Raw genomic sequence first — 12,197 nt, forward strand, 5'->3', positions numbered from 1 at the left:
TTGTATTTTACAATATTGAGAAATTCATCTCACAAAACTTGCACTAGGGGCTTGTTATTGTAATACTGAATGTATAATTACAATTCTGAGGCCTGGGATTTTTATTCTTTTCCCTCTAGGATGATGAGCCATCAAATAACATTATATATTGCAAGTTGTTATAATTCACAAAGGAAAATTTGTTGTTAAAACAAGACCTTATTCATACTACTACATTTTACTCATTTAATTGGGTTCTCTTAATCTAGTTTTAGGATTTGTGTAGAGACAGATCAATTTTTTAGGTCATATTTATGCAGAAATATTGGAAATTCAAAAAGGTTGACAAACACTTAAGCTTCAGTGTATTTTCTGTGGCAGAAAAGTTACCAACCTTTATTGTACTGAAAGATACCCAACGCTACCATATTCTAATCAAAATGCTAGCCTGTACCTTTACAATTAAGATGCTGGAGTATATATATTCAAAAATAGAAAAAAGACTTAGGAAGCCATTATTAGAGCTTACTGCATTTATATGTTTCCTCTGAAGCTATAGAATTGTTTGTATGACTGGGCAGTATCACCTCTTATTTTATCCCAAATACCCCGTCAGATAAATCAGGCTAAAATCAAGCAATTTAACACTCGTGAGCTCCATAGCTAAGTGGGAACTTGAATCTAACCATCCCAGTCTAATACTTAACCATCTCATTAGATAGGTAAAAAACTACTCTAGGATTAAATTACAATTTGGCAGACACTCCCTATGAAAATCATATCATCCACATCAGTACTGTATGGCCAGCAAACTAAGGTTTGTTTCTTAAGTCTTTTGCATTCTTAACACAGGATATTTATAATTTAGACAACATATTAAATAACAGTTGTCCGCTATTGTGTGGTATGTTTGTAATGATCTAGAAATGTAACAGAATACATTGAAACAATTTTTCCTAAATCCCATTTTATTTTTGTAATCCAGTATGAAAAGCCCAGTTTTCAAGAAAATTCTTATAAACAGATGCCAGTAGGTCTTAACCATTGATCTGGTAATTATGGCAAGCAGAAATTCCATTGGACATTAGGAGGATGTTGAAGTATCATTACTTAAAACCTCACTGGTAAACTAGCATGAACACTGAGGTTTCATCTCAGCTGAACAGTTTTTCGGAGCCAATAAACATCTTCCACATGGTTCTTCCTCCGCAAGACTCTGCTATCTGAATTTACCTTTATCTTTCTTCTGGACAAGGAGACATACCTTGAAATACAGCATTGCTAGTTTTATTTTCCGCCTCTGGGCTTGGTGAGTATCAAGAAGCATTCTTGGAAATAAAAATGCTAGGGGCATAAGCTCCGTAGCATGCTGTTTTTTATTTTAAAAGATTATGAAAAACCTCTGTACAGCAAGAAGTCTGACAGCTGCAAGAAAATTATTCGTAGGTACCTTGGCGCCTGTGGGCATCACAGCATATCTTAAAATGCATCTCTTCATTATAAGATTTAGAACTCCTGCTTGCCATGATGACCAGATCAGTAGTTAGAATCAAGATTTAGCTATGGGAAGAAAGCTGGCAGTGGTCGATGGAAACATACTCTTGATATACTGAAGACCATCCCCTGCATTATTAATGAATATCGTCGAGAGCCAACAAGAGGCTTTCAAAACAAGACCTGGAATGAATGAATACCCCCTCTGCAGGTTGCATGCTATTAAAACAGAACACTTATACTGACAATTCTGACTATTATTAGTGTTTCAGCTTTCGAAAAACAAGTGAGACCGAGATGCCTCCTGATTTTGGTTTGTTAGAACTACCTCCCTAGCCTGGCCTACGCAGATGTACTGAGTTAAAATTCCCAATATATCTAAATATGCCTGCTTTGGAGAAGCTATTTAAGGAGGCTTCATGCCAACTTGCATCTTATTCCAATATTCAAGAATTGTATTTGCAAGAGGCCATCTCAAGTGCATCAGAACTGTAACCACTCTAGACCAGAACTGCAGGTGGGAGCTGCACAATGCAGTACCCAAATCAATCCTATTTCAAAATTAAGAACAGACGCTTTTTGTCCATGCCTATTGATTTCACATTATGGAAAGTCAATGTTTGCTAGGCCAGTTATATTTCCTGCCAAGCTACTCGCAAATATGACACTGACAAGAGAGAAAGTTCATTCCTTTATTACAATCCACCGGCCAAATTCCAAAGAGGAGAGATTCACTTCAGTTCTTTTACTGCCAAACCTGGAGAAAAAAAGAGAAACACATACTGAAGAAGAGCAAAGAGGCAATATTCTCATTATTTCTGTTTGTAAAACTTTCATTTTTAGCCATTTCCCCAAACACAAGTTGTCTAACTTTGAAAGGAGACCTTCTTGAGCAAGTGCAAGAGCATAATTTGCAGCCGCATAGTTTTTAATTGGTGGCTTGATATAAATGTCACTAAACATCTAAAATTATCTATGTTCTTCTTCAAAATGACATCTCTTTATTCTATCCAGCAGGGATGTTGAATCCGATGGCCTAAATGCAGCCTCCCAGCTCTACCATATTTCCTATTACACAAGTGACATTTAGACACAGGGTTTTAATGTCAGCTTATTAGGCTGACATTTCATTTGTATCTTGCTGCAAAACTCAAAACTCTCCCATTTGCCATATCCTTTGATAGATATTCATTACACTGCTTTTCAGTCATTTCCCTCTAAATCTGTTCTGTATGGTTAGCGCCACCTCCCACCTTGTTGTCAATTCTGAAACAATACTGGTGCTCATACAAAATATGTATTATTTGGATTAATCTACTACAAATCTACTGCTTTCTTCTTTTTAAAAAAATGTTTTTTTCCATAACCACTCTTACATTATTAATCTTACAGTGTATCATCTGGATACAAACCTACTGCTTTCTGTGTTTTCATTTTATTCAGTCACCTTATATTTTTAACACGAACTAAACACCGCGTTATTGTTTTCCTTAAATCTGAGTTATCCATTAAAAACAAGCTTTCATTTTGATATCAACAAGGAAAATATATTTCTATTTGTTAAGCAAACAGCACAGTAATTTAGTTTACAACGCAATGGAATTTAAGTGATTAAATCCCACTAACTTTGAAAGGATATGCTATATTCATTGACTGAAATCAATGGAAATTAAACTTCCTTAACTATAGTTTTCTTTTCAGGGGAAAAACACTGTCCTTCTAAGAGATGCCTAATTAATTCAACAATATCAAGTGACTTCAGCCAGTTTATAGATTCAATTTTTTAAACATTTTAAAGTGTAAAACTGCCTTTCAATTTTAAGCTAATATACCTGCAGATTAGGATCAATTTCAAATTAGTTTTGGGCATATAGTTTGGTTCTTGTTGAATGAAGAAAATGGTTTTTCAATTTATCAGTCACTAGTGTGTGGCTAAATGTTTCATTTTATTCATATCATCTAACAGTTCCATAAAAGTGTTGGAATAGTTCATCTTGAAATTTGCAGTTTGTGTCAAAATACAGATAATATTCAGACTGATTCTTTTACAGCTTCCCTAGAATTAGATCAAGAGATCCAATACCAATGCCTGGGTATGAAGCAAATCACCAAAGGAGTAACTCAACTGTGACAGAGGCATTTTTATTTAGTAATGCTGACTTTGGAATAATAATTTAATCAATGCTGGATAAAATAAGCAAATTTAGTTCACAGCTCAGCAGTTTCCCTGCACTTGGCTTTGACCTCAGACAAGAGCTGTAATCGGGAATGCCTTCATCCATCTTAGGTGACTAGTGAGAGAAGATATGGTCAGAATAACTGATGCCTTAATACTCCACATCTGGAAGATTGCAATAAGCTGAAAATTATTTAGAAATAACAAGAGCCATATTGCTGTAGCCAGGTTCTTAGAGAAATTCCACTTAGGAAAATAGGACTACTTTATCTAAATTGTTTCTAGGATCAATTCAAACTGCTGGCAATGATATTCAAAGTTCATTATCAACTAAAATATCTATAGGGCTGTTTTTCCTACCCATGACTACTTTGCTGGCTTCCCCTTCCCACTTCTTGAAGGTATCAATTAATTGACATTAAAAGGAGGAACTTTTAGCAATTCTGCCGGGCTCTGGAAATTCACATCAAGGTGGCCTCCCACTTTCATCTACTAAGGAGAAGTTAGGTGGGGGCTCCCCATTTTCTTTGATCTCTTAAAATGAATGAATCATCTAAATCAGTGGTTCTCAACCTTCCAATGCCTTTTATCCAGGTGTTCAGAGCATCTTATATAGTATCCTGTGAGACAGGATTGGCAAAAAGAGTGATCCAATTAGAATACCCATCATCTTATGAAAGAACAAATAGACAAAACTATACACTTAAAAACTCGCAATAAGGATCAACTGGCTAAAATATGGGACTATTTGCTTACTATTGATTTTATTGCATGTTACACAATTCCACTTATAAGTCAGTTACCTGGTGGCAGAGACTGCTTCAGTTTTTCAGCCTTTTCCTTATCTGTGATGACCAGGGTGTACAGATACCGGCTGCAACGCACCTTGAACTTTACATTGTCTTTATTCTTCTTGATCTTAACAGCTATTGTATAAAAATATCAGGGTTATCATTATTCATTGATTATACTAAAGAAAAAACTACCTAGTAAGGAACAGAATTTAATGTAATTTTGAGACAGAACATTTTATTAGATCCACTTGATCTCATGACAACAGAAACAGTTGTGAAGTAGAACTAAGTTATCATACCTTTTAAAAAAAGTTTTTGTTTAAATACCATACTGGAATAATCTTGAGGCTAATACTTGTTACAGACTCATACATATCAAAAATACATAAAAACAAGCCAAAAACTAGTTTCTGTGATTTTATTACTAATAACAAGTATAGGAAAGGCTTACAGTTTTAAGAGAAAATCTGTGAACCCTTTAGAATAATCTGTAAACCTGAAATATTGTGACCAGCAATGTGATATCAGCTTGACTTAAGGCCTATTGGTACCAGTAGATTTTTATACCCCAATAATATGCACTATACCTTTAAAGAACATTCTGAGGCAATATTCACTATCTTAGAGAAAATATGTGAAACCTTAGGATAATCTTACAAGTAAGATTTAGCTTAAGAGTAAGCTAAACTTAACTTAACTGCTCCAGGAATACAATACATTGAGATACTACAAAGAATCCAGGATGATGGCAAAAGATATGTAGGCTATTCTTACAATGTCCGGTGAAAATATTCATGGGTCTTCCATTAGGAACTATTCAATAAGTTACTGCAATAATTTCGATGGACAGAGAAGTCAAAAGGAATTTTTGGGGGAAAAAATAGAAACGTAATTTTTTGAGAAAACTATCACATTTCTGCAAATGATTCTCATCCCAACCAGCATGCCAGTTGTGCTATCATGATTTGGGGCTGCTCTGCATTTTCGGGATCAAGAGGGGAATAGTCTGGACTATACTGAGAAGTTGAACAGGAGTCTATTTGCCTATAAACTGTAACGTAAATGAATTTGGGTCATGCAGCACCATGATCCCAAACACACAAGCATATCTACGAAGAATGACTGAAGCAAGAGAAAGTTTGCACTTTGGTATGGCCAAATCAAAGTCCCAATTTAACTCAAATGAATTGCCGCATGACCTAAAGCCAAAAGTTTCAGGTAAGGTAAAGGTTTCCCCTGTATCCAACTGTGGGCATGGTGCTCATCTGTTTCTTAGCTGAAGGAATCCAGCCAGTCATGTGACCAGCAGGACTATTCGCCAGGGCTGTCAAACTCCACACTGACGCCCAGTTTAGCAAAGGGGGGAAAAGTCCCGATAGTCACATGATGCCACCGTGGCGACGTGAGTATGACACCCCTGCTATACACCAAGGTACATGGAAAACTGTTATCTTCCCACCGAAGTGGTACCTATCATAATTGAGTTGAAATAACTCCTTAAATAGGAAGAGCCCAAAATATCCCCAAATAAATTCACAGGATTAACAGGAACAGGAATCCCTTCCTTTGCTGAAATCACTGCTGCTTCAGGAAACATCACTAGTTATTATGTAAAGATTCACATACTTTTTCCATCAAGTGTTCAATTATGGATATTTCTAAAGGGCTCACAAGTTGTATGCAATTCTGCAGTACATTTCTAAGTTTCAAATCCATTATAAAGAAAAGCTTTGATTCAAGCATAACAGAATTCCCAATCTGTTTCTAAAATCAAACATGCATAAAAATATGTTTAATGGCAATTTCTTAGCTGATTATAATGCCCTAGAAATTTACCATGGTTAAGTAATGCCAATGAAAGCTACTACAAAACTTTATGGTTTTTAAATGACTCTAAATGACGTAAATTAAAACTGCTTTGGGGAATGTTTCACTATTAAGCTTCCAATCATTTACTTAATGATGTTTTATATATGACAAAATATTCAGAGACATCACTTAAAGTGTTGGCAAAAAGAGCCACTGCTTTTAAAACATGGACAGAAGGAAAGAGAATGCATGACTAGGACATGTCTCTCCAAACACAGTATTTGGGCAAGATCTGGGTTGCTATGGTTGCTTTTACAAAGTTAATAGTGTCCACAATTAATATTAAAGAATACCATTCTAACGTAATTGATATTATATTTTCAGCATAAACTAAAATACAAGACTAAATCACACCACCATTATAATTAGTGAAACAAAGCAAAGAGCCCCAATTGGTACTCACATTTTGCATCTTTCCTCCTGGCAGTCAACAGAAAATCTTTGATCTCTTCAATTTTTCGAGGCTATAATAAATACAAGAATCAACATGACTCTGGCATCTAGTGTATTGTGAAAATACATTTTATTCCTGCAACCAAACAACTTTCCCTTTTCTGCCAAGCCATTCTATTAAATAGAAAACTAAACTTTATGAACTCAGTTTTAGCAAGAAGTAATGTCATATAAGAAAGCAGACAGGAATGTTAGCAATAAAGAATATCTGTAGCTCAGAGCTGAAATGAGGGGTTGGTCCTTGGTGCTCTCTGAACTTGATCGTGACCCGTCAAAAGCGCGGACGGCAAAAGCGCGATCGACAAAATCGCGCCTTTGACGTCATCACAGCGCGACGAAAAATTCAAATAAAAATTAATAAAAATTAAATTAAAGCAAGCCGATTCACATAAAGGTAAGGGTTAGGTTTAGGGTTAGGGTTAGGTTAAGGGTTAGGGTTAGCTTTAGAGCGTTAGCGTTAGCGTTAGGTTAAGGGTTAGCGTTAGGTTTTTCGTTACTTTAACGGTTAGGTTTAGGGTTAGGTTTAGGGTTAGGTTAAGAGTTAGGTTTAGGGTTAGGTTTAGGGTTAGGTTTGGGGGGCTTAGGGTAAGGTTTTCGCTTTATTTTTACATTTTTCGAACTTTTTCGTCGCGCTGTGATGACGTCACAGCGCGCTTTTGTCGAGCGCGATTTTGTCCTACGCGCTTTTGTGGTGGAACCGAACTTGATTGTTTACTTGCAGATGTTACATTACCAAACGAGGGAACATCACCAGTGCTAGTGCTGGGACTAGCACTGATGATGTTCCCTAGTTTGCATAATGAAAAGCCTGTAAGTCAGCGGTGTCAAACTGGCATATAGGAACTTTCCCCCCTTTGCTAAACCAGGCGGGGGCGGGGCCAGCACGTGATGCATCTGGCCCACAGGCCGCAAGTCTGACCACCCCTGCTGTAAGTAAACAATCAAGCTCAGAGAGCACCAAGGACTGCTCAATGAATGTTAAGACATAACAACCCAGTGACTAAGAGAGATATTGTTATTTTATCTTATAAATTGTAACAGTGTAGGAAAGAAGAAATCTGAGAAATTCTTCACAATGTTCTGAGTGGCTTCACCTTAATGAGTTTGCTAATAAATGAGATCTTGGAAATTCCTGTTTCCATATTTGCTCCTAATACTAGCATTAAAGACATCTAACTGCTGTCTATGTAATTCTTGCCTGTTAATCTTGCTCACTATGACTTCAAAAATTATATCATCTGGACAAGTCTACTTCCCCATCCCTTTTCTCCTGAAGAGGATACAGGGGGATTGGTTGAATGCCATTTGGAGAAAACCTAGCAATTTTCCAATAAAAATGTCCATCATAAATTGTTTTTAAGGGTCAAGAGTCACTTGGGAGAAAACAGGCCTGACAACTAAAGGTAACTGGAGTATCTTCAAGCATGTCAAAAAAAACCCAGTCCATCCCCATGAAAAGACTCGCTGGGATAACATATGGAACATTTGTTGAAACTGCTACAACTTTCTTCAAGCTATAATTCTAAATCTTTCCTGTTGTTCCAGAATTGGAAAGGCTGATGGACTGATAGGCTTTTGATTAGTGTTTTATACAATTAAGACTTTTTAGCTCCTTTTGTAATTCCAACCTTTCACCTAACTTGGAATAAATAAAGTAACGAAGATCAATCAGAAGTTGGTGAAAGATTTCCATCTCCCTTTCCAAGTGGCATAAAATTTACCAAAATGAATATTCTATTCTGATTATCTACAGGCACATGCATCAAAGTATCTAGCTACAGCACAAAGGAAGATTGTTACTTTATTCTTTTAGCCAGCAAAGCTCTCAATCAAAAGTAGCATGTTTCAAAAAGGTAGTACAGGTAGTGCTCGACTTACAACCAATTAATTTCTTGTCACAGGGGTTAAGGGAATCACATGAGTTGCTAAGTTAGTAACCCAGCTATTTACTGTGAATCTGGCTTTCCCCACTGACTTTGTGTGAAAAACGGTCATATGTCAGTTTTCAAATGGTCACACATTTGAGGACTACCAGTATTTTCACACCAAACTGTGTTCTTCCAGTTTCTTCTCCCCCAGTGCTAGTAACAGTACCTTTCATACACTTTCCTTATAGCAAGCAGAGATGGTTTCTTTGTGGCTATGTTAACTCCTCTGGGCTCAGATACTAACAGGCTCAAGTCAGGGTTACTACATTGATGGGAAACTTCCAGGATATCCTACAGATACAGACTGGATCACTAAGCTGAAAAAAATATCCTGGAAGAAGGCAATAGCTAACCACTTCCATGGTTTGTCTAGGACAGAGGTCTTCAAACTTGGCCCCTTTAAGACTTGTGAACTTCAACTCCCAGAATATGCTGGCTGCAGAATTCTGGGAGTTAGCCCACAAGTCTTAAAGTGGCCAAGTTTTGGGACCCCTGATCTAGGATAACCACATGGCTTTACAGTAGTACTAAGAGCCAAGCTACATCCGAAAACTTACATTTTTTTTAGTTGCTTTCCATTACTACTCTCCTAGAATAACCCTCCCCCAGGTTTTGCTGCATTTAATATATGGAATGGAAATGAGAGAAATCGGATGTAATTATTTCTTACTTCATTTCCGTTCCATATATTACATTTAATTTAATGTAAAAAAAAAACCACAAATAAAACTATCCCTTATTTGTTTAAAAAGGTGTAGACGAAGTACGGGAACACATTTAAACATTAATGGAACATGAATGATGTTAGTATCAACATGCCCTTCGCGGAAAAAGGCATTTTTCCCTGTATCTTTTTCCAACCGACTTCTTTTAACTTTGGCATCATCAAAACAACCACAGATTCAGGAGCATCAGCCGCTTACCATGGTGAGGGCTTCTGGCCGCAGCTGCCTGCAGAACAGAAATCAAGAGTTAAGCGAGTTAATTGCCGGAATAGGGGGGGGGGGTTCAATCGCCGACTTATTTTACGCCCCCCCTTTTCCGCGCCCCCCCAACATTCACGGTCACACATTCGGCACTTTAACGCTCCTCCTCCGCCCTCTTCCCAGTTGCCCCCACCTGTATTCTCCAAGGATGCCAACGGATTGTAACCGCTGCTTACCGAGAAGCTCGAAACAACTGCAACACCACCCGCGAGAGAAAAGAACAAGCACTTCCGCATCCGGGTAGTTAAACCCTGCTTTGAGCTTAAGCTACGGGAGCCGAGGAAGATCACAATAGCTAGCGAGGCAAAACTAGGTGGAACTCGGTGGTGTTGGAGTGGAAGTGCGTGGAGCTTGTAAGCACTTTGTAGCTGGGTATTAGGGATGCCGTACTCATTGTAGGTGTCAAGTCAGTCTTGTATGTACGTGCAACTAGAAGCTTCAGACTAGAATTTGCTTACTTGTGACTGTTCCTACCTGCGAATTTAGCGCAAAGTGCGCACGCTATGAAAAGCAGCAGCGCGGGTACAATTTGCAGCAGCATGGATTAAATGCATACAAAATTAAGCAACCACCACCATGAAGATAAAAAAAAGTTTTCGCTGTCTTGTTCAATCAGAAGCAAAACAGAAACCATTCTCGAAAAAACCCTTAAACTTTATATTTATACTTTAGCTCTTACACTTAAAAAGAACAAAAGGTAATTGAGGAGAGGAGGGAAACAGCAAGCAGCGCTCTAACAGCAAAGACTCCTACAAATTTGCATATTATGCATGCTATTTTATTATCTTTATTTTTAAAAAATATTTTTTTATTTTTGTTCTCTATATACAATTATAGGTATACATTCACATAATTATTATTTTTTTACATTCATGGTTCTTATACATTTGTCATTCCATTTATAGAATAATATTCCATTTGGATTGCTTTGTTTACCATCCCTCGCCTGTTTTGACACCACCTTCTTCTCCTTTCTTTTCTCCCTCCCTCCCTTCTCCCTTCCTTCCTCCTTTCTCTTCCTTCTTCTCTTACCTCTCCCCTCCTCCTTTCTTCCTCTTCCCCTTCCTACCCTCTCTCCTCTCTTTCTCTCCTTCTCCCTTCAATCTTCCTCTCCTCACCTCTCTTCCTTCCCTCCTTTTCCTCTCATTTCCTCTCCTCTCTTCCTTTCTTTTTCTATTGTTGCAGGTGTCGCTTCCAGCTCTTAATTTATATTTTCTTGGGATAGTATTTTCACAAACCCAAAAATCGTTGAATATCATTTCTTGTTCCTTTTCCTTCTCTCTTTTTTTTCAAAAAATTTTCTTTTTTGGACAAAGACAGACAACACATAACACAGAACCTTCTTCAATCACATACAGCATGTTGTTTGATTGCAGAGTTTTTGTGCATCATTTCCATAGTCCTCACTTTCAATTTTATATAAAATCACAAATTATCAATCTAGTATATATGTATACATTATTATCATTGTACATCATTTATTTGACTATAATTATTATTCCTTCATTTTGAATGAAATATTCTAGGTATTGGATTCATTTATATTATAACAATTCATTACATCATCCTAAATCTATTCAATGATCATATACCTTTGTATTGTTACCTGTATTATTCTATTATTCTTATATTATAAAAAATTCCCAACGCTTTTCATTTCCATGTTTTTTTTATCTAACCACTGGTAAAATAAATCCCATACCTTATAAAATAGTTCATCTTCTTCTCTAATTTCAAATGTCAATTTACTCATTTCAGCACTTTCCATTATTTTCTGAATAACTTCCACCTGCGTTGGTATTTCCTCATTTTTCCAATTTTTTTCAAATACAATTCTAGCTGCTGTTAACACGTTTACAATAAAATATTTCAAGTCTCTATTGTATATTTCCGGTAATATTCCCAATAAAAAAATCTCAGGTTTAAAGTCTATATGTTCCTGAGTCATTTTTTTCCAGCCAAGTGTGGATTTTAGTCCAATATCTTTTAGCTTCTATGCATGGCTACCACATATGGTAATATGAACTCAGTATCTGATGACATATCCAAAAATTGTTCTGATTTGTCCTTGAACATTCTTGCTGTTCTCGCTAGGGGTAAGTGCCACCTGTAAAACATCTTATACAAGTTTTCTTTAAATGCTGTTGACATTGCCATTTTATAATTTTGTGACCATAATTTTTGCCATTTCTCTAAATCAATTCCATGACCAAAATCCCCCCCCAAGCAATCATAGATTCTTTAACTTGTTTTTCTTCTAGTTTAACCTCTAATAAGTATCAATATAATTTTTAATCACCTTTTCATCAGTACCTGTCAGAATTTTATCCAAGTCAGTCATTTTATTATAAAAACCTTATATTTTAAAATCTTTATCATACCTAGAATGTATTTGCGTGTATGAAAACCATTTCATTCTTATACCTTGTTCTTCTAATTCTTGCATAGATTTAAGTTCACCCTTAGCATTCAATATTTCACCATATCTAACTTTGTTCCTTTTTGTATATTATTGAAT

General features: G+C 36.5%; 1 protein-coding gene across 1 annotated transcript; it reads right to left on the minus strand.

Annotated features, from left to right (window-relative positions):
• Nucleotides 1-2,151: 2,151 nt before the first annotated feature.
• RPL38 (ribosomal protein L38) lies at nt 2,152-9,937 on the minus strand. Its single transcript, XM_014061352.2, has 5 exons — nt 9,813-9,937; nt 9,617-9,644; nt 6,716-6,776; nt 4,453-4,575; nt 2,152-2,230 (listed from the first exon to the last, which is right to left on the minus strand). Exons 2-5 carry the CDS (start codon nt 9,617-9,619, stop codon nt 2,205-2,207), a joined length of 213 nt encoding a protein of 70 aa, XP_013916827.1. The 5' UTR covers nt 9,620-9,644; nt 9,813-9,937; the 3' UTR covers nt 2,152-2,204.
• Nucleotides 9,938-12,197: the final 2,260 nt, after the last annotated feature.

Source organism: Thamnophis sirtalis, unplaced genomic scaffold (genome assembly GCF_051295495.1).
Source record: "Thamnophis sirtalis isolate CommonGarterSnake01/CBP01778 unplaced genomic scaffold, rThaSir2_p1.2 scaffold_3, whole genome shotgun sequence".
NCBI classification, from domain to species: Eukaryota; Metazoa; Chordata; class Lepidosauria; order Squamata; family Natricidae; genus Thamnophis; species Thamnophis sirtalis.

Excerpts from the sequence above, each read along its gene's own strand:
- RPL38 (XM_014061352.2), bottom strand. Across the intron at positions 4,576-6,715 it reads CAGGAGGAAAGATGCAAAAT|CTGTTAAGATCAAGAAGAAT; the intron begins GTGAGTACCAAT and ends TTTATACAATAG. Across the intron at positions 2,231-4,452 it reads GAAGCAGTCTCTGCCACCAG|GTTTGGCAGTAAAAGAACTG; the intron begins GTAACTGACTTA and ends TTTTTTCTCCAG.